This window comes from Pinus tabuliformis, chromosome Q (genome assembly GCF_031772625.1).
Source record: "Pinus tabuliformis cultivar Carrire ecotype Pingquan chromosome Q, CPIR1, whole genome shotgun sequence".
Classification (NCBI taxonomy): Eukaryota; Viridiplantae; Streptophyta; class Pinopsida; order Pinales; family Pinaceae; genus Pinus; species Pinus tabuliformis.
Window position 1 is genome coordinate 1005449610 of NC_142296.1, and position 24371 is coordinate 1005473980.

Consider the following 24371-nt stretch of genomic DNA (forward strand, 5'->3'; position numbering starts at 1 on the left):
CCACTTTTTTAGGCTCATAGCCCAGTTCACTGCCAAAAATTGATCCATATCTTTAAATTAGTAAGATAACATAGAAATCACAATATTAAATAAAATACTTGTTCAAGACCTTGACTGGACCCCCACTAGCCATGACAGGTATTTCATCATACATATTGAAAATGTATAATCTAGAGGTGTAATTAATAGTTCTGAGCATAGGGGTCTTGTACTTAGCTGAGAATTATTTAGAACAATTGATGCCTCAAAAACATCAACTTCCATTCCATCCATTAGGTCATAGATACATTCATTATTCATTTATAAGTAAAAACATGGTGAGAGCCACACATGGCTACTATCATAAAACACATACATAACCAGCATAATAGCAACAGAAAATACTCATGAAAGTACAACCATATAGACCACATATAATCCGTCAAATTGCTCATAGAAATACAGGGAGAAATAACCTTTCATTAATGATACAAAACAAAATCTCGGGATGGGACTTCCACATTCCACCCCCACCATAGAATGGTTGAGCCAAATCTCTATTAAGCCATTCACACCCATGCCATATTCCAAGCATGAATGTGGGATCTCATAGAACACCTCAATAAAAACTCATCCAGGGCTTCCAGAGGTCATCCACCTCAACCCAGAAAATAGTGATTCCACCTCACGATTGGACATCACCAAACCATCATAATATTGATCTCCATGCAAGCCTTTGAGGGCTTCCAGAGAATTTGTTCCAACCAAGGCTTCCAGCACTAGTAACCCAACCGATAACTACTTTCGGGCTACCAGAGCGTTTGTCCAACTAAGGCTTCCAGGACTAGTAACTCAAGCCACCAAGGGCTTCCATAGTGGTTGTCCAACTAAGGCTTCCAAGACTAGTAACTCAACAGAAGCTATTACAGGGCTTCCAAAGTGTTTGTCCAACTAGGGCTTCCAGGAACTAATAACTCAACCCAAGCTAAGGAAAAATAAGAACCAGTGAAAACAAACAAGGAAAGAAACCCACAAATGCCATGGCTATCCAAGAAATGGAAAGGCTAGGCAATCCACAGTCAGTCCAACAAATCCTCCATGCCAATGACAGATAATGACCAAAAATATGCATGCATATGCCATGCATGCCAAAACTAGTGAAGAAATTGTGCATGTGACTCGGTACCTGCAAGAAAATCTGATGTAGCTTCTGATCCAAATGCCTCCTTGTGCTTTCCTACTTTTCCTTTTCTTTCTTGCTCCAAGAATCAAATTATGCCACACCCTCCAAGAGTTCTCCAAGAAAACTCTAAGTATCCAAATGTATTAGAGAAAGAGTAATGAGAGAGATCTCCAACACTAAACTGACAAAACGTTACCAATTGATACTCAGAAGCCTTTTTGTGAAATGAGGCCTCTATTTTCTTCATTTCCATTATTTCCCTTCATTTTCCTCCTCACATGCAACTTGTGACCTTTTGCCACCTTTTTCTCCCAACTTCCATTATTTTCATAAATAAATGTGCCAAAAATCCATTTTACCTTTCCAAAGCCTTAGCCATTTCCTTTGCCAATTTCCGTAGCCATAAAAAACCAAATGAACAAACCCTATGATGTCTTTACTGGAATTCAGCTTGGAGTAAGTGTCCCATCATCCATAGTTATTATTTTTTCCTTTTATTAACTTTTATTACATGGAATTTTCACAGGGGTTGTTACAACTTCCTACAAAACAACCCAACCAATATCATAGATTCTCATTTAAGGCTAATCCTGCAAAAAAGTAACTAGTGGTTGTTGACCTAGGTTGTCATTGATGTCAATATGGAAATATTCTAGATACTAGATGATGATATGAAGCCAAGGGGAAACAGAGCAGATCCATGAAGATATAAGAGCAAGGCCATCAGGATAGCCAGGCCATAAGCATGAGTCTGTTAATGAAGGAGTCAACAAGAGAGGCATACTGCAAAATATCAGAGCAAGAGAGGCATATTAGAAAAGGTAGAAGCCATCAAGGTATGAAGGTATTAGAGGAAGACTTTAGAAGACATTGCCAAGCCAGAGGAGCCACATTGGAGCAAGAGGAGCCACAATCAGAGCTATAGGAGGAGCCATATATATATATATATATATATATATATATATATATATATATATATATATATATATATATATATATATATATATATATATATATATATATATGTCATATATATATGCCATAGAAGAATATATCAGAGGAGCAAATGGTATACAGGGAAGCAAACAGAGCCATTGGAGGAAGCAAACAGAGCTATCAGAGCATCGGAGGAAGCAAACATAGCTACTAGGAGCTATCGGAGCAAGAATGCCAAAACTCATATATATATATATATATATATATATATATATACACACACAAATACACTATCGAAGGCCAAAACTCACATATATATGCATTTATACTATCGGAGGCCAAAACTCATTCATATATATATATATATATATATATATATATATATGCATTTACACTATCGGAGGCGGAAATCATAGGTGTATTGGAAATTATTATAGGCGGAAGTTTTAACGCTATCAGGCCCATAGAACCCATATAGCATCACCCTTGTGTATTTACTTGTTTATCGCCGAATTCCATTTACACAGAGAAACCATGCTAAACACTTAGAGGATTCAGGAAAGCGGACTTGAAATTTTATGCACGGGAGTGTTGAATCTTATCGGGTCCGGCACATATTATCAGATCACTATAAGTGAGTGGTCTACGTTAAGGTCTAGACCTGAACCTTTGCAATTTGCGATTGTTGACATATATCAGATCGGCACTTCGAGAGTAGGAGTTATAAAGTGTTAAGTGGCCCATTGCAATCGTTGATAGTGATTAGCAATATCGCATCGGACCTCCGCCAAGGGATAGCACTGATATAAGGGCCTTGCAACTGTCAATCGCTGGCGATTAAATCCTGACCGTCTGATAGGCCAGATCTCGATCCGTGGCATTAATACATAAAATTGGTTAAAAAGGCCAAAGATGCATATAAAATGCACCCGATAGTTTAGGAGGCCTGAACAAAAAGTGCACTGTGATTGCGATGGTGACGTGGTAGGCAGGGGCCTTCCTCATTGGTACAGTCTCTCCGTTAAACTGCCAATTCCTGTGTATGTCTATGATGATCGAAATAAGGAGTGTTGTTAGAGTTTTAACATGGAATATGTGTTCTCTATGTATTATCTGGTCCTCGCCGTTGAATCAATGTGTCCTAGGAGTGTGGGTAAGCACAAAGAGGACAAGCCAGCGGAGAGGAAACCAAAGTGCTGAAGAGGACAAGCCAGTGCAGAGGAAACCAAAGCGTTGAAGAGGACAAGCCAGCACAGAGGAAGCCACAGCGACCAAAGATCAAGCGAGACAGAGGAAACTATAGAGACCGAGGAGGAAACAAAAGAGCCAATGAAAAAGAGGAAACCGATAGTCAGAGGATCAGGAATGTATACAAAAAAAAAAATAGAGAACAATGCAGTAAAAGATGTTGTTGTTGTGTAGTTGAACACTGTTGAAATAAGCTGGAGGAAACAGAGGAAGGAGGAGGGTCTAGCAGAACAGGAAAGGGCTGAAGGACCAATAGGACAGGAGGCACTCAAAGGATGAGCATCTCTGCTGATCGTATCACCCTGTGAAAGACTCAAACCTATGATGAATAAATCAAGTATACAATGGAGTGTGAAGAATAACTCTGTGATGTAGTGAATAAAGTTTTGTCTAACATTGTTTGAAGGGAGAAGTAGCCAGTAGAGAAGTAGTCATGCTGAAGCATTCACTGTGACATTAGAACAGATGCTTGAACAGAAATTTGTTCTTTATGCAGAGCTTAGCGCAACTAAGAGTAGACTGACTAAAGCAGTGTGAAGACATTATCAAAGAGCACGAAGGCTATTGGAGACTCTATGTGGATAGTATGAAGAGTTTTAAGGACTCCTTCATAAGAAGACTGGTTGTCATTGATGCTGTAGCATGGAGACTATAGTGAAGCTATAAACAGACAGAACTCAGTAAAGAAGAGTTCTAAGAGTAGAACATTGCTATCAAACATGCCTTGACAAGATTGGGTTGGAACCCTTGGGGCTTATGCCTCCGAAGTAAGAAGGATCTGAGTCCTTTGGGCTGATGCCTCAGAAGTAAGAAGGATTGGATTCCTTGGGATTGGTGCCTCCGAAGTAGGAAGGATAGGTTTCCTTGGAACTGGTGTCTCAGGAAATAGAAGGATTGAAGTCCTTGGGAGTTGGTGCTCCTAAGTCCAAGATTCGTGCCTTGGCGAAATAGAGTTGGAGCTTAGGAGGTTGGAGCCTCACAAAAGTCCAAGTTGGTGCTTGGAAACTGATTGCAACCACTTACATATTGTATATATTTTACTGCAAAGATTATATTAATAAAATCATTTATTCTTGTTGTTCATCTTATGTTCTAAATATAAATGTTTTAACTGGTAAAACAATAGTCGAAAAAAGAAATACTGATTCACCCCCCTCTCAGTATTTCCAACAATTAGTATTAGATCCAGTACCTTCATTCAAAGCCTAATAGCTTGAAGGTTGATCTATAGAACACAAATGGCAAAGTCAAGGAAAAAAGTCTCCAATACTCCTAAGGGTGTGTCTCCCTCTACTACTAAAATAGAAGACAATCAATTTGAGGAGGCTACAATGCTCAATGGGAACTTTAATATATGGGAAGCAAGAATGAGGAATTTCTTACAGACTCAAGGCACTGAAATCTGGAAATCAGTGATTGTTGATATCAGGATAGATGAAGAATCCAAGGAGTACAATGCAAAAGCAATGAAGGCAATCTTGAATGGGCTACCTAATTCTATAAAGAAAAATCTAAGAAAATATTCATCAACAAAGGTTATATGAGACAAACTTCATTACCTCCACTGAAAAGGAGCATTAACCATAACCATCAGTCAAGAAGATGATGGAAATCAAGAAGGAAATCCAGAACCCATCATAGAAGCTGAAAATGAGAATGATGACATCAAGGCTAAAGCAGACCTAGAAGATGAAGAGAATGAAAAAGATTTTCTAGAAGAACTCCTTGCTCAACTTATGGCTGCCATGGAAGAGATTAACAATTTGAAAAAGGAAAATGAGGAACTTAAGAAGATATCACTAGCTGGCGACCAAGATCAAACAAGGGAGAAAGTTGACCTTGTCAAGCTTCAAGTACAAGAAAGGGATGAAGAGCTTGTCAAGATTAAGAAGGAATTTCATCAAAGGAAAATAAAGCATCATGAAGAATTCATATCCATGACAAATCAATTGGATAAAGCAAAGAAACATGAAGATACCCTGTCAAGTCAACTTGAACAAAGGCACAAGAGCTTGAAAAAACTTGAAGAAGAGATTGGTCAGTACAAGGTATAGGTCTCCTCTCTCAAATCTCAACTACAAGAAGCAAGGAAACAATCACAAGGAGCTGAAAAGACCATGGAAGCATCGGAAGTCATAGAATGATAGGTTTATGAAGTAGGAAAGGAAAGAAACACCATGATCTATCAACTAAAAGCAAAGGATGAAGGAATCTTCAAATTAAAATCTAACATCAAGCTTCTCAAAGGCTGAAACATGTAAAGCTACAAGGATCAAGGAAAAAATGGAGAGCAGTAAAGCAAAGAATGAAGAAATCTTCAAAATGAAGTTAGATATCATCTCCCTTAAAATAGAAGCAAATGAAGCTACTCGTATCAAGGAAGAAATTGAGAAACAACTCGCTAAGAAGAATAATGAGTGTGAAATATTGGAAGAAGAGATTGTCTTTCTCAGAAAAAAGGCTGAAGGGATGAACAAAATCTTGAAGAGCTCTCAAGCCTTGGATGACATGCTCAACTATCACATATGTCCATTTGATAAACCAGGTCTTGGGTATGCAGGTGAATCCTCAAACAAGAATGATAATGCTTCAAGCAAAAGGGATGTGAAGAAGCCAAAAAGAAATGGTGATGCTCCCAATTCCAGCAAAGGCAAGGAGAAACATCAAGGCTACAATGGAATAAATCCTGCTCCAAGAAGAAATGTAGATGATTTCAAAGATGCGAGAGGCAATGGTTATCATCAAAGGATCTCAAGACAGAAAGGATTCAGAAGTACATCAAGGAAATCTCCATCTCCCAGGTACCAAAGTTAATTTTTTGGTTATTGTTATTCTTGTACAAACTTTGGTCACATGGCAAAAGACTGTAAAGCATATCATAAAGATATATTTTATGGTCCCCAACCATCTCATAGAGATAGATATTATAGTCCCCAACAATCTCCAAGAAACAATTTTGCAGGGAGAAATCATGAATTCTTATTCATGAACAATGTAGAATGCTTCAAGTGTCATAACATTGGTCATATGGCACGTGATTGTAACTTAACTTGGGCTCTTACACAAGCTAGAACCATGCAAAAGAATAAAGTTACATAAGTATGGATACGGAAGCAAATACAAATCAAAAGTCCCTTGAACTCTCCAGCCAATAGCATATGTCGCTAGACTAAATTTTAACAATCTAAGAATTTGATGGAAAGACTTTGCGAAAAGAGATGATGCATACAGTTAGGGGGAGCCTGTGATTCTTGATCATTATTGCAGAAGCTATTAGTGAAACGGTCCCTATGAAATCCTTGTTGAGCTATATTAAAATTCATCCTTGGATAAATATCATTTCTCAGGGGTACTCCATTGAAAAATATGATCCTGTAACCATTATTTGGACTGTTGTTAAAGATGCTTTCCACTTAATCACTAAGTAGTATTTGGAGCAATAGAGAAAGTCATCTAATGCTAGAGAAATATGGAAAATAACTATGGTGCTGATATTATAGATGCTAAATGTCTTGACTCAGGGATTTAATGTGATAACAGATAAATTATGGACACTAATAGAGGCAATCTTCAAACAAACAGATACATATGGAATGGAGTTTGAAGTAAGAGCAGCTGGCATATAACGAAATTGAAGCATTGCAAGAAGATGAAAATCAGCAGAATGATTTTAAAATACAGTCACAGATTGGATATCTAAATCTGTTAGGGAAATAACTTGCTGAGATATGTACGAGAACACAAGGAAAAGATGGCTCATACAAAGGAGAATGTTGTGCAGTCAAATATAACTTATGCTAAGACTGGTCACTAAGAAAATATAACAACAATAAGGCACAACCTCTCACCACTCCATCCAAATGCAATGATGTTGAATACTAGATGGTAGTGACTTAAGGAGATGCAAAGAGACACAAAGGAACTCGGATCCGAAGAAAGATGACAAGAAATAAAATTTCAGTGGCATTTTCTCTTGATTCAGACTATGAAGGCCTCGCAATTCTGACTATGGAGATAACAATCTAGATTGAAGCATAAAAAGCTAAACTTGGACACTTGGTGTATGGCTATTTTCAATTTGATTGAAATCATTGAAGTAGAGCATATTTAAGCATTGTTGAAGCTATGATAAAGTAGTTCCAAGGCATGAATAGGGAATAATGTGCTAATTGATGATAAAGCATCAATCCTTCTATCTTGAGTAAAAATAATAAGAGCACTATGAGAGGGGAAGTCACAGACCCATGAAGATCTACCATTCATGAAGAACAGAAGTAGTTTGATAGGGGGGAGTCCCAGAGCACTCCTTTGCCATTGATGTCAAAGGGGGAGAGAAGAAGAATATTTCCATCAATAAAAAAGGGGGAGATTTTTGACCTAGGTTGTCATTGATGTCAATATGGAAATATTCTAGATACTAGATGATCATATGAAGCCAAGGGGATGCAGAGTGGATCCATGAAGAGACAAAGCAAGGCCATCAGGATAGCCAAGCCATAAGAAGGAGTTGGTTAATGAAGGAGTCAATAAGGAAGGCATACTATAGAATATCATAGCAAGAGAGGCATATCAGAAAAGGCAAAAGCCATCAAGGCATGAAGGTATCAGAGGAGGACTTTGAAAGACATTACCAAGCTAGAGGAGCTACATTGGAGCAAGAGGAGCCATAATTGGAGCTACAGGAGGAGCCATATATATATGCCATAGAAGAATATATCGGAGGATCAAATGGTATTCAGGGACGTAAACAGAGCCATTGGAGGAAGCAAACAGAGCTATCAGAGCAATGGAGGAAGCAAACAAAGCCATCGGAGCGATCGGAGGAAGCAGACAGAGCTACCGGGAGCTATCGAAGCAAGAATGCCAAAACTCATATATATATGCATTAACACTATCAAGAGGCAAAAACGTATATATATATATATATATATATATATATATATATATCTAGAGAGAGAGAGAGAGATACATACATATATATGTATGTATCTCTCTCTCTCTCTCTCTCTCTCTCTCTCTATCTATCTATCTATATATATATATATATATATATATATATAGATATATATATCTAGATATATATATAGATATATATATATATATATATATATATATATATATATATATATATACACTATCGGAGGCCAAAACTCATATATATATATATATGTGCATTTACACTATCGGATGTGGAAATCATAGGTGTATTGGAAATTATTATAGGCGTAAGTTTTAACACTATTAGGTCCATAGAACCCATATAGCATCACTCCTGTGTATTTACTTGTTTATCTTTGAATGCCATTTACACAGAGAAATCATGCTAAACACTTAGCGGATTTGGGAAAGCGGACCTGAAATTTTATGCATGGGAGTGTTGAGTCTTATCGGGTCCAGCACATATTATCACATCACTATAAGTGAGTGCTCTATGTTAAGGTATAGAGCTGAACCTTTGCGATTTGTGAGTGCCTAAATATATCACATCGGCACTTCGGGAGCGGGAGTTATAAAGTGTTAAGCGGCCCATTGCAATTGTCAACAACGATTAGCGATATCGCATCAGACCTCCGCCAAGGGATAACACCGATATAAGGGCCTTGCGAATATTGATCACCAATATGGCGATTAAATCCTGGCCGTCCGATTGGCCAAATCTCGATCTGCAACATTAACACATATAATTAGTTAAAAGGCCAAAGATGCATATAAAACGCACCTGATAGTTCAGGAGGCCTGAACAAAAAGCCGACTGCGATTGTGATGATGAGGTGGCAGGAAGGGGTCATCTTGATTGGTACAGTCTCTCCGTTAAACTGCAAAGTCCTATGTATGTCTATGATGATTGAAAAAAACAGCGTTGTTAGAGTTTTAACATGGAATATGTGTTCTCTGTGTATTATTTGGTCCTCGTTGTTGAATCAACGTGTCCCAGGAGTGTTAGTGAGCATGAAGAGGGCAAGCCAGTGTAGAGGAAACTAAACCGCTGAAGAGGACAAGCCAATGCAGAGGAAACCAAAGCGCCGAAGAGGACAAGCCAGCACAGAGGAAGCCGTAGCGATCGAAGATCAATCGAGGTAGAGGAAACTACAAAGACTGAGGAGGAAGCCAAACAGCCAGCGAAAAAGAGGAAACCGATCGTCAGAGGATCAGGAATATATACAACAAAAAAATAGAGAACAATGTAGTAAAATATTTTGTTGTTGTGTAGTTGAATACCGTTGAAATAAGCTGGAGGAAACAGAGGCAGGAGGAGGGTCCAACAGAACAAGAAAGGGCCGAAGGACCAATAGGAAAGGAGGCACTCAAAGGATCAACTTCTCTGCTGATCGTATCACCCTGTGAAAGACTCAAACCTATGATGAATTAATCATTTATGCAATGGACTGCGAAGAATAACTCTGTGATGTAGTGAATAAAGTTTTGTCTAACATTGTTTGAAGGGAGAAGTAGCCAGCAGAGAAGCATTCATGCTGAAGCATTCACAGTGACATTAGAACAAATGCTTGAACAGAAAGTTGTTCTTTATGCAAAGCTTAGTGCAGTTAACAATAGACTGACTAAAGTTGTGTGAAGACATTATCAGAGAGCATAAAGGCTATTGGAGACTCTGTGTGGATAATATGAAGAGTTGTAAAGACTCCTTCATAAGACAACTGGTTGTCATTGATGTTGTAGCATGGAGACTACAGTGAAGCTATAAATAAACATAACTCAGTAAAGAAGAGTTCTGAGAGCAGAACATTACTATCAAATATGCCTTGACAAGATTGGGTTGGAACCCTTTGGGATGATGCCTTAGAAATAAGAAGGATTAGAGTCCTTGGGGCTGATGCCTCAAAATTAATAAGGATTGGAGTCATTGGGATTGGTGCATCTGAAGTAGGAAGGATAGGTGTCCTTGGAATTGATGTCTCAAGAATTGGAAGGATTGAAGTCCTTGGGAGTTGGTGCTCCTAAGTCCAAGATTGGTGCCTTGGCGAAATAGAGTTGGAGCTTTGGAGGTTGGAGCCTTTCAAAAGTCCATGTTGGTGCTTGGAATATTATTGCAACCACTTATATACTGTATCTATTTTACTGCAAAGACTATATTAATAAAAGCACTTATTCTTGTTGTTCATCTTGTGTTATGAATATAAATTTTTAGCTGGTAAAAAAATAGTTGAAAAAAGAAATATTGATTCACCCCCCCCCAGTATTTCCAACAGTGGTGGGGCATCTTCTCAAGCCTAGTGTAGTAATATGGGCTCTGATACCATTTATCATGAACCATCCTACACTAAATTTTTTGTTTTTTTCTCCTAGTTACTATTTGTGTGATAGTGTCTATTGGCAACATGGTTGGATATTATTACTTGTTGTAATCCCTTGTTACTTGCTTACATGGATTTCATGATGTGTTCTTTATAAATATATGATTCACTACAATTCTCTAGCTATGACTCCCATATTAAACATATGTGTAGGTTAGGTGCCATCATACCTTGGCCATCTATGATTAAACCTTCATTCCTGTTTGAAATACTAGGGCCACCATTGTGCTATATTTCATTTTTCCTAGTTGTTGTATGTGGTGCAATTTTTTCCATAGTTTATGTCAAGTAATATGCATGAAATCAATGCTACGCAAATGTGTACACCTTTTTTGAATTACTCCATTAACTACTTTCATTGTTGATTGTGATGCAGGAAAGTGTTCCCTCTATGGACAGAGGCAACCCCTCTAGCCCTAGAGTGGGTCTAGTCACAAACAAGGACAGATCAATAATGGCTTTCCTTAAACAGTCATAGTTGGAGGCCTACCTCAACCGGTGGTCGATGGAGTTCCGTTGCGCTGCTCCAGCTTCCGCTTCCTTCTCCCAATGAGTGATCAACCTGAAAAAATTGCAAAGGAAATACAACAAAGCATGTAATCGGAAGACAACAATGATCTATTTACTCACAAAGTCAAGAAGTCATGAGCTATCAGGTAAATTTCATACAAGACATAGGAAAACATCATTGATTGTATTAATAATGAAATAAGAGTAAGCTTACAACCAAAGTCTTGATGTCACAAGCCTTCTCAGAGGGATCCAGCTAGCATGTTCCTCAAGCATTCACTCTTTGAAGATGGATCTCCCAACATACAAGTCTCTCTCACTCATAAGTTTTACACAAAGTTAAGGGCACTTCACAACCTTCCACAAGCTATCAACAATCCCACACTTGTCACACTCACACCAGCTATCTAGCAAACTCACAAACACTAACAACACTACTCAACTAGCCATGCATAGCAATGGTGAGAGTTTAAATAGGAGAAGGAGTCTCCATGAAAGGTGGAAGAGTGAGCTTATCCCAAAGGAAGGTATCACAATTGATGGAACCTCCATGCAAAAGAAATGAGGGCGATACAAACTATGCCAACAACCAAGTCTGGAGTCGTCTGGAAGGCTGACTGTTGGAACAAACTTTCCCAATCTGGATCATCGCAGGGGCATAACTGATCCTTAGCACTGACATCGCTAGTGAGCAATGTAGCCAGTCAGATCATCGCTAAAGATAATGAGTAACCTCACGTTGGAGCATGAAATCAGAGCATCGCGGGAATCAGATGTACTTTCGTGCTGACAGTGCATCTGGACTATTTATGAGTGCCTTTCAGCACATATATTAAGTCCACAGACACGATTAGGCAGATAACTTAGGAAAAGTGGGACATTTGGTAGCACAAGAGAGCATTTGTTCAATATGAACATGATTGACATGGACACATGACACAGTAGAAGGACTGGAGTGAAGACAGTGACAAATTACTGTGTAACAGATGCTCCCTAAAGTATGAAGCCTGAGAGAGTGGGAGGAGTGAAATGCTTTACGAAACTCACTGAGATGGAATACCATCTGGAAGAACCTGCACGCAAGTACAACTGATATCTTTAATAATGAAGTACATGTAGTCTGGGCATGGGCGCAGCCATCCAAAAGACATACAAACTAGGTCTATGGTATGGACGCAGCCATCCAGCTAATGAGACCATGATAATGATAAAGGTATGGTCATAGCCATCCATGAAGACTCAGGTATGGTCGCAGCCATCCATCAATGAGTCATGTAATCACAAACCAATCCATGCAGCCCGAACATGGGTAATTTGAGTTCGAGGTCTTGAACCTATCCAATCATAGTACAAATTCTAGCATGCGAATAGATGTGCTGAGGTCGAGCATGATAGAAAGTCGCTTGATTACCGGTCAATGATGAAAACCATTAACAAGCGCGAGAGAAACCACCAATAATGCCAATGGTTCTCAAGGTACTAGCTAGCACAATCCACAAAGTGTGAAAAAGGAGTTGAAGTCGAACACTCATGGAATCACCCAATCGATGACCAATGATGAAAGTCAACCGTCAGGTGCGAAGAACTTGCCATTGAGGCATGCAAGCTCTAAGGTACCAAAGGGGATCTCTAGATCAATCTCCTGGATAATGAGCTGATGTCAACAGGAGACGACTCGTCATAGGAGGGCCATAATGTTTCCCCCATCAACGACATGAGATAAGGAACAAGCAGTAGATGGTGAAATAGAGAATTAGAGAGAAGGCAAGGGTGTAAACTGCTGAAGGATTATACTCTTGAACATGTCGGCGACACGACTCCGGAGGGTGGCAGCATTCAGATACCAAGGGATCAAAGGCTCAATGGAGATGGCATGAATTAGATGGAATGAGGCTAAATGGCAACCCAAACCTACGGAAGGCCAAATGACGATGTATGGATGTCATAACCCGACAAGAAGAAAAAGTGTCGACGTTCAAGAGTGACTGGCTGCCAATGACGATTTCCAAATTTTCCCCACCATTGCTGGCAAGTACCCCTATTATTTTTGAAAACAAGCTTGAAGGGGATAGCATATGCTTGTAATATAAGTTCAACCATTGGTCGAATCCAACCTAGTAATGGTTTAACGAGCCCTAGGAAGGAGAAGCTCGAATCTCGTCATGGTGACGAGTCCAATGTCGTTAGGGTTTCACGAGTCCGACATAGGTAAAACTCGGAGTCTTTTTCATGTTTAGAGAGCTTGAAAAAGACACGGAAAAGAAAACTCCAGAGGAGTCCTTTTTTGTAGATTTGTGTCTCTCGAGCCCAAAAAAGTATAAAACGATACTCGAAAGAACCGCCCAACCATTACGATCGAGGAGTACTTTTTGTAACTAGTGACTTCGACCTGAAAAAGTAGAAAAGTGATCGAAATCACGTCGTTTCGTAACCAATAATGAGCTTCAAATGACAAAGGCCCAGCAATATTTTCATGTTTACATGGTTGGAAAAGAGCTTAAAGGCGACCGCCTCTTATTTCTTTTAACAATTCAAGAGGAACAACTCGGCTATCTTTTCATTTTTCAAGTCGGAAAAGAGCGTTAAAGACGACTTTATGGATCAAGTGTACACGAAGCTGACATAACTCCACTACCTGTAGCTCTGCACAAAGCACGTCAAACGTAAACCCATTTGACATAAAATGAACAATATACGTAGAAACATAGTTAAAAAACCAAATTTTAATTAACCATGTGATAAAAATGAGAAAAAAACCACATTTATAAAATATAATTTTTTAATTTCCAAAAATTACTATAAAAGGGGGGGTAATTCATTCATTTTTACCATTGGTACTGTTCATTTCACCTTGGAGCAATTTGGAGCACCAAAGTTGGCGAGCTGATTTTGGCCCCATTCGTCCACCGTTCATCTTGAAACTTCTTCTAGGTAGATAGACTTCTTCCCGCGCTTCAATTCAGTGTCTTTTTTATGCATTTTGATGTTAGATGTGTTAGTTTAGGTGGATTTTTTGAGTCGGGCTCCGCCGCTCAATCATCGCGAGTATACCGCTCAGGTCCACGATGACCGAAATTATTTACACATAACATTCTCCTATCATCGCTGGAAAGTGATGTACTTCCATGATGACCACGAGAAAATTGAACTTGCAACCTCAGTGACGCAAAATTATTTTTTTGTGCAAATTATGGATTAAAATTTGCAAATGAAGTTCTAATTCATTTTTTCTCATCATGCAAGCCATAATGGCGTTTGTCTGGCAGTAATGAATGCATGATGATAACGATATGGAAGTTTTTGCTGATGTTCGATGCCAAAATGCTTTACGTGCATGCGGATTGCTAAAATTCTTCCTTACTCTGCACCTTCAGTCTCAATCCAATTTACTGGAGCTACTGATCCATGCCTGGAATCCAACAGATGGGAAATTCATAATCTGAGGCCGAGACATCGAGTTCGATGCCACACACATATACTTCCTAACCGGGCTATCCTGTTGTGGTGAGAGGCCCATTCTAAAGGGGCAACGACCCAGGGGCGATTCTCTAGAGATGCTGATGGCACAAGTGTGCCCACGGGCACACAAATCGAGAAGCGGGAAGGTGGAAATCCTGACAGTGGAAGACGTGGTTCTTCGTGCAATGCTATTTATGGTGACATAGGCAGCGGGCTCCCAAGCCCAACACGAGGCATCCAAGACCCATCTCCGGTTGGCTCTCGAATGTCTCAATCCAACCATGTTTAATTGGGCAGAAACAATGACGGCCAATATGAAGAGACAACTTACCAACTGCCGTCGAGGAGAGATGAAGCAGTTTGGCTACGGGTCCATCTTAGTCCCGCTCATGTTGGAGCGGGTGCTGGCATTGCAGTTACAGGACATGGATTTGGATTTTCCTAGACCACGTGAGACTAGGGCCACACGGTGGGCACACGTTATGCCCCGAGGAGGTGGCGGACGACCAGTGTCATCGGGGACACTATTTCGAGAGTGGTTGGCATGGACTTTTGTGGAGCTCCTGACATGTAGCTGCCCATTGGAGAGCAGTGGCATGATGGTGGTAAGACACTTAATCACATTATTTTTGCATTTTATTATTTATGATGTTTTTAGAATTTTTCATGTATATGTCCTAATGACGAACTCTATGGTATTGCAGATGTGGGACCAGTGAGACCTGTCAGGCTGGCTCCAGAGGCACAAAGCGATGCACAGGGCATTGCAGCGTTGGCCTTGGCTCCTCCAGTTGATGATCCGGTGGAGACAGTGGCCCGAAACCTTGAGGGCCTGACGGCAAGGATTCCTAATTACATGGGGGTCGAAGAGGTCCCCATAGCATTCTAGATCCACACAGTAGGAGTGGTACCCAGGGTGCACTGCCTGTTGAGGTGGGTGGCACGAGCGGTGGTGTGCTATAGGGAGCATAACCCACCACAGTAGATGCCTAGGTTTTATTTCCTGCTGATGATTTTTTGAGAGACATGTGTCTCGGATGTATGGAGAACACAGACTCTATTGGGACATATACACTTATTTTTTGAGCGCCTTGGTGTGCCACACGATATATATATATATATATATATATACATACATATTCCTATGGTTTATTATTGTGTTTTACATGCTTTTTGTATGCTGTTTTGATTACATGTTACACAAATGTCTGTCTAATACATGGTTTGCCAATGCATCAGTTAACGTGTTTAATCTTTGTGGAATATGCTGATATGTGATAAAATCAAAATTCCTTTCTAACAATTTAACATGTAAATACAACCTTAAAATCCGATGGTCTCTGACGGAATATCACCCATTGAGCTGGTCGATGAAACGCTGAGAATACAGGTTCACAACCAATGTACGAATACCGAGATTGATCGCCTCGGTCAGTAACTCAATAAAAACACTATATTCAACGACATTGTTCGTGGTACAACCTAGACAAACACCTTGAAGGTCTACCAACTCACCGTGAGGATCATAGATCACCCATGCCGTAGAAGACATGTTGCGGGTACTGCGGTAGGGACCATCAACGAAACCAACGTAAGGTGCACCAGACATCTGAACAAGAAGCAAAAGACACAATAAACAGCAATACGCCTACACACCAAGCCAAAACATGAAAACACACATACACACCTGCTAAAAACACACGTATGTACAAATCAATGTGTATGAAGTTCACCCATAATATTTTTTCAAGTAAAGCCCATTTCGGGGCTTATCCAGAGGGTTCCCTTCATAATCAATCAGCTTGTAGGCCCCTTTTTTCAAAACTCGCTTTACAATATAAGGCTCGTGCCACATGGGCTCGAATTTTCCTGCCCCCAGCTTATCATTTGCTTGATCGTAGAGCAAGACTAAATCTCCTTCAACAAAAGAACGAGGATGGACAGTATGATGGAAGTGTGTTTTCACTCTCTTCTTCTGTGCTTCAATAGCTAGAGAGGCTAGTCGACAAGTCTCGTCCAACCATTCCAAGTAAAGAAGGCGTTCTTCTACCGGAGTAGTGTTGGGGAGTAATTTGACGACTAATTTCAAAGAAGGGATCTCGCACTCGATGGGAAGGGTAGCCTCCAGTCCGTAAACTAATTGGAATGGGGTGAAACCAGTGGCATCCTTTATAGAAGTTCGGTAGGCCCATAAGGTAGAGAATAACATCAAGTGCCAGTTAGACTTGTGCATTCCAATGGTGCGTTGAAGCATCGTAACTAGAACCTTGTTAACGGCTTCTACTTGAGCATTGGCATGGGGATAGTATGGTGTCGAGCTATCGTGCTGCAAGCCTAGCTGGGTTGTTAGCTCAGTCATCATATGATTACAAAAACGCTTACCGTGATCAGTGATGATAGCCTTAGGGACTCTGAACCATGAGATAACATGATTAAACAAAAATTGTGCCGCTGTGTGGCCATCTTCAGATAGTGTGGGCATCGCCTCGGCCCATTTTGTGAAGTAGTCAACGGAAACGATGATATACCCATGCCCCCCGGCCGAGCGAGGGTTACAGGTCATATAATCAATGCCCCATTTGGCTGAAGGGCCGACGGTAACAACAGGGTGCAATGGAGTAGGGGGCGTGCACATCTTCTGCTGGTAGATTTGGCACTTGTGACAGGAGCGGAAGACAAGAATGCAATCCTTGAAGATGGAGGGCCAAAAGTAACCGGCATGGAGGATCTTTTGAGCAGTAGCATAACCGAACATGTGACCACCACAGGCGCTAGAATGGCAGTCATTTATAACTTGCTCAGCTTCCTCGAAAGTTAAGCATCGGCGGAGAACAGAGTTGGCACCAAGACGGTACAGGGTGTCCCAAATAATACGGTAGGGCTAAGATTGATGGCGAATCCGTCACCGAGAATCCTTAGACACATCGAGACGAAAATAGGATGTCTGTAGATAGACAATGATATCCTCGTACCAGGGATCGAGGGTGCTAATTAAGAACAGAGTTTCATCCGGAATATGGTCCTCTAACAGAGGGCGAGGTAAGACATGGTAGAGAGAAAAGCAACTCAGCAAAGACAAGGGATTTCTTAGACTTGGCAGTGGTGAATGCCAAGTCGAACTCTTGGAGGATAACAATCCACTTTGAGTACTTTCCCCCCAGAAACTGACGTGACAGGATGTATGTCATCGGGTTGCAATTAGAAACCACTGTCATGGTGCGCAATAAGATATAATGGCGGAAACATTGGACGGCACAAATGGCGGCCAATGCCAACTTCTCGATGTAAGCATATCGAGTTTCCGTATCTAGTAGATTGTGGCTGAGATAATAAATGACATGCTCAGTGTCATCATCATCATCTTGAATGAGAACCATGCCAATAGTGGTATCGGCAGCAGCAAAATACAAAGTGTAATCACGATGATAATTAGGAGGACATAACAACGGAGCAAAAACAAGGAGAAACTTGAGGCGCTTGAAGGACTCTTGAGCAGTAGCATCCCAATGAAAAGGGGTATCCTGCTTCAATAACCACGTATAGCCTTTGGCCACTTCGGCATAGTTCAGAATGAATCGTCGTAAAAAATTCGCTTTGCCCTGCAAACTCTGCAATTGCTGCAAAGAAGTAGGGGGAGGGAGATTCAGAATGGCCTCGACTTTAAGGGGATCCAAATGGATGCCCTCTCGAGAGATGATGAACCTGAGAAGTCTGCCTGACTCAACGCAGAAGACACACTTATGTGGATTAAGCCGGATGCGGTAGTGTCGATAGTGGAGAAAGATTTTGTGAAGGTGAGCGGGATGGTCCTGGCGTTTTGCTGAATGAGCTGGTAGATCATCCAAGTAAGGTTGCACAATGTGTCGAATATCATGGAATGCATAAGAAATTGCGCGTTGGAAGGTGGCACCAGCATTTTTCAAACTGAAAGGGAGCTTTTGTGGGCGAAAGTGCCCCTCGGACAGATAAAGGTGGTCTTATGTTGGTCTGCAGGCATAATATTAATCTGGTTATAACCAGAAAAACCATCCATGAATGAATACATTTCACTCCTGGCACACTCATCAATGAGCTGGTCAATGAAGGGTGTGGGGTATTTATCTTTGGGACAGGCCCGATTAATATCACGGTAATCAACACAGACCCTGATAGTGCCCTATTTTTAGTCACAGGGATGATATTGGAGACCCAATCTGTGAGTGGGATGTGGTAAATAAAACCAGCCTTAAGAATCTTTTCAACTTCCGCTTTAATAGTCGCAACCTTTCGAGGGTGCACAGGGCGTAGACGTTGCCGAACAGGCTTAGCACCCGGATACGTAGGTATCTCATGTACCATGATACTAAGATCGATGCTGGGCATTTCTTCGTAAGACCAAGCAAACACATCACAGAATTCGCGAAAAGGATCAGTATAGAGTTGACTCTCCTCCGGAGTACAAGTCACTCCAACATGGATATGCTCGACAATCCCAGGTTTAACAGAGATGTCGATTAGCTGGGTTTGCATAATGCTTCCCATATTCCCTTCAGAAGACACTTGATAAACTTGAATGGGTGTCTGAAGGGGTTGGGATGGGAGACAAGGAGCAAACTACTCAAGATAGGTAAGCATTTCCCGGTGGGTAGAGAGAAACGAGGAACGATGGTGATGATCAGACCAAGGGGGTTCCTCGAGAGACATGGTCTCAATAATGGCTTCATTAGAAGGAAAAATTTCCTTTAAAGGGTCTAAAAGAGCGTTGCCTCCAAGCCAAGGGGAATGAGCATACGAGTCGAGAGCTCTGCTCCAAGGAATAGATTCAGAGGGTGGAGCCGTTGTAGCAACAATTTCGATGTAGTTGAGCTTAGCAGGACTCAACAGCATCTCATCGCCCCAAGATTCTATCTGATCAATGGGGGGAAGAACCCAAGGATTAGAGTGAACAGAAATCATATTAATAGGAGCGACGTCGGGAGGTGGGAGTGAAAAAACACCCATAAGGGCAGGATCTTTAAAGAGTCCAGCTCCCACACTCTCACATGGGATGTATGTATGCTCCATAAAGGGCACGTTTCCATCGGAAGAGGAGGCGAACAAAGATAGCTGGTCTACTGTGATGATCTTCCTCTGATGAGGGAAACGAATGACATGAAATAGAGATGAAGCCACGGCTCACATGGCATATGTCCAGCTTCGTCCCAAAAGGATGTTGTAAGTTAGATTGGCATCAACAACTTCAACTTCCACTTCGACCGTCTTCCATTCCAAAGTAATAGGCAAGCGTTGTAGTATACCATAAGGGCGAGACTCTCTCCCATCAAAGGCTTCCAAGGTCATAGGAGACTGGCTCAGAGTCAGAGAACCGATAGCCTGCCAACAAGCAACAGATATGATGCAAGTATAAGCGCCTTCATCAATAATGGTACGATGAATCATTTTAGAATTGATGATGACCTAGATAAGGAAGGAAATTTGGTGAGGCAATCTCGGTATATGGTTGTCTAGGTCAAAAGTGACCAAATCCGAGTCGGCCGAGTCAATCCCACCGATCGCCGATAGCAAGGACTTCCTCTGAGAGGGGCAACTCTAGAGAACTTCTAAAGCGGACATAGATGATGGAGCTTGGGCTAAGTCCTCAACGATGCTATAGCGATGAGCAGCACGAGCATTAGGGTTGTACGAAGATTTCCGGAGTACACCTTTAGGAGGGGGTCAGATGGGCATCTCAGTGCTAGGTCTCTCAATATGGAGCGGACCAGAACTAGACGGAGGAGCGCTAGAGGGGACCTCAGGCTCTTTCCCGGTAGGTGACGGATACTCTTTTGCCCATGTACTAATGTGGACGGGAATCGTCCCAGCCATAAACACTTGGGAACCAAAGGGAGAAGATGATTGAGATGGATCAACCACCATTTGCATTTGCTGCCAGGGAATAGGCTCTTTGAGCATGGCAAGAGTCCCTGGAGCACCTTTCAACAAACGACTAACTTCAGAACGCCTCGGGCAGTCATTGGTATAGTGATCCTCGTCATAGATAAGGCAAGGATACTTGGACTTGCATTTGGCACCTTCCTCGGGTGGAGGTTTAGGGGAATCTTGCTTGGGTTGATCAGCTTTATCCTTTCCTTTTCCCTTATTATTTCCTTTCAAGGCTTTTTCCATCGTGGTGGACTAGACGACGTTAACCTCGGAAGTATTACCGGAATTGGATACATCCTGAGAAGTATTTTCATTCGGAGCGTTCGAATTTTGCTTCCCAGGGTTCACAAAATATTTCTTAGAGGGCGGATGAACAGAACCAATGACATTGTCAATAGATGGTGTTGGTGGGGCTTTGGGAGTTCTGGGCCTCAGGGCATCAGGAAAATAATCATATAGTGTACCAGACTGGGAGTAAACCAAGTCAAGGTACTGAGCACGCGCAATAGCCTGCTCTTTAGTTACACATGCCCCCATAGCAATGTCCCGTGCTATCGGACTGACAAATGAGGTCGTGAACTAGTCGGTTAGAAGCTGATTGGGAATCCAAAACTTAATCAAACGGCGACGCCGTCTCCATTCATGGATATGATCAGAGATATGCGTAGCCGTTGTTTGTTTTAAGGATGTCAAGAGATGTGTGCCCATTTCATATCGAATCGGCAACTGAAAATGAGTTAAAAATGCCATAGCCAATGAGTTAAAATCCTGAAAAGATCCGCGAGCTAACTCAATATACCATTTAGCAGCAGAGCCAGTGAGGGTCCTTTGAAAAAGGTGGAGCCAGATTGAATCATCAAGCCACGAATTTGATGAACACCATAGATGATAAGTCATAACGTGGGCTTGGGGATCTTCTCCAGCTTTACCATCAAATTTGGGACAATCACCGGGAATCTTAGTTGGAACTGGTGGCCAATACGGATTATGAAGAATAGGATCATTGGTCAGTTTGGACACATCCGGTAATTCCAACGTTGCTAAAAAGGGTAATTGAGGGTTAAAGGACATCTAAGGCCGCGGGTAGGAGGTAGCACTAGAGTTCCAGCCAGCTGCTTGTTGCCCCCATTGATTTTGTCCGGACGGATTTGGCCCAGGAGGGTTCTGTCTGTAGGGATTTTGTCCATAGGGGTTATAGCTATAACTGGATGGCTGACCCTAGATTTTCCCCCCAGCATTCCATTGATTACCAACTTGGCCTGCATGAACAACATATGGTTGCTGGTAATTCTTATAAGGGCTCACCTGCAGTTGTTGATAATTTGGGTACGGGGAAAATTGAGTTTGCCCTTGGGATTGCTTGAAACCATAAGGCGGTTGGGCTCCAAACTGAGCCTGGGAGCCCGGCTGCATTTGATAAGCAGGTTGAGATTGGGATCTGTTGAAGCCCTGAAAATTGGGTCTACAACAAGGGGGATACCCGCCCGGTCCGAACCTTGGTTGGCAGCTCCTTTGGTATAGCGGGTCCGACTGGGGATATGGGACCAGTTTCCCAATTTCAGTGTGTGTGTGAGAAAGATTGATATTTATGTTTCTAACAGTTTCTAAATGGAATACTTCTAATCTAATTCTAATCTAATAATAAGGAAATTATTATTCTAATGACAGAAATATGTAAATCTACACTAACCTGGGGTGTAATTTTCCTTCTATGTGATCTAAAATGATTTCAAACAACGACTCGTAATAAAGATCATTCAGCTGTTATGAGAAAATAATTCAGTATAGATGAACCACTTCGTATAAAAAGTTAGACGAAACAGTTGTGCAAAACATATCGCATAATGAGCTATTCATACACTAAGCATAAATAAATAGCTATCACCGTACAAAAGTGCCAAATGATAACTCAGGCATTCATACATTAATATATAAATAACTGAACTGGAAATCACTCTAACACAAGGCAGAAATAGTTAAGAGATAGAAATACCATTTATAACTAGTCCTACTCATGAGCTTCAAGCGATAACGATTTATTTCCTCTTGATCAAATATCCACTAAGAGTACAAAAGTGCAACATCAGTAGCAGATATCAAATGCAAACATCAATAAATCTTGTTCCATTCATTGATCAAAACCTCCTCAGAGGGTATAGAAGTGCATGTTCTAGGGATAATTTTTTGATAAATTTCAGGACCCTTCTCTAAATGCATGAGAAGGGTTTAAATACTACTAACTAAAATCTAAAAATAAATTATTATAAAAATGTAGGAAGCGGTTTAAATGACCGTCCTCTTTTTAGGAAAATAAAACAAAATTAAAGCTAAAATTAAATCTAACATTAAACTACTTCTGTATTTGGTCCTTGAAGTCGCACGCATGCAGCATCTATTTGAGAAGAGTCGGTTGGCTGACTTCTGCTTTTAGCTGAGCTGAGAAAACATAATCGAAAAGAGCTAGTGCCATTTTTTCGACCGAATTGATGATACACTTAATAGTCATCCACTGGCTATGTGGCTTTACCAAGTATGCCCAGTAATAATCCTAGTTCAACCTGGTTAACCCTTGAATTGCTTTTTCCTTTTCTTGAGCTCTCTGTTTCCAATCTGCCTGTGGTTTTGTTTTCTTGCAATTATCGGAACTTGTAGGTGACTGGGCAACCAGCAGCTTTCCTTTTCTTGAAATTTTTCTCAGCGATGCGCGATTACACTAATCGCGCATCGGAAACTGCCTCTGTTTCTTGATCTGCGTTTCCTTGATGCGTTTTTCGCCTTTTGCACTTTTTCCTTCCAACAGATATAAAGTTCAAAATTTGTAACAATAATACTTCTGTGAACTCTTGACTTTGAGCCTTAAACTGTTTGTTTTTGATATCACCCTTGTCCAGTGCCCACTTAACCATGTCCGTGTATGGGAGGATTTTTGGCCTTGGTGCTATCCGGTGTAAAAATGAGCAAGCTAGCTCTGAAAGGGATGCTTCTGAAGAACCATTTGAGCCCGCAGTAGCAACTACTTCCATTACTCTGGGATTCTCCTCTTCGAGCAAATTATACATGCCTTCCCACGTAGCTATTCCCACGTCTCTGTTACAGGCCGTGTCTGTATATAAGGGTACCGTTTCCTTTTCTTCTCAGCTCGGGGCTTTGCTTTTCTTTCCCATTTCAACCTGCGTATTGCTTTGTATTGGCCTCTGTTGTCCGTTCCTGCAATTCACAAGTGAAGCGAAAATGAATGATAGGGAAGGGTGATGGGAAAAGTTTTAAATGCCGCAGACATATCAAGCACACCACCTTACGTGAAATGATTCTATTGATAAGCACGCACCCATAATCCATTATAACTGGAAACTACCTCATTTATTAGCATTAAAGCGCATAACCAGGTGTCAGCTTAGGGAAAATACTTTTCTTGAATATCGTGCCCGAAAGATCTGCGATGAAGCGATTTTGCGATTTGCTTCACAACATCGCAGATCGCAACATCACAAAATCATAACATCGCATTATCGTATTATCGCTCCATCATTGTATCACGAAATCGCAATATCGCAATATCGCAAATCGCATAAATGTTATGCATGACAATCTTTGTTAACTTATATTCTGCGAAATGCGATCTGGCAATCGGCGTCATCGTATATCGGCAAATTGAAGTGTTTCAATGTGAGTTGTGTTGAATGCGATGCGATAATTACTTATTATCGCATATCGTGATCTCACAAATGTTGGAATTGTGCTTGTAAGGTGGCATCTTGCTATTTTATGTGATCCGATGTTTCCTACGGAAAGATTTTAACTTACCTTATCATAAAACTTAGCTTTTTTGGATTTTTCCAAGA

At 41.0% G+C, this 24371-nt stretch overlaps 1 protein-coding gene across 1 annotated transcript in view; it reads right to left on the reverse strand.

The window, feature by feature from the left end:
* The window catches only part of LOC149222882 (uncharacterized), a 68160-nt gene that overhangs the window by 15027 nt on the left and 28762 nt on the right, over positions 1 to 24371 (reverse strand). The window contains exon 7 of the mRNA XM_089387708.1: positions 8934 to 9009. Within this exon, the coding sequence (XP_089243834.1) occupies positions 8934 to 9009 (76 nt within the window). The remainder of the gene's footprint in view (positions 1 to 8933; positions 9010 to 24371) is intronic.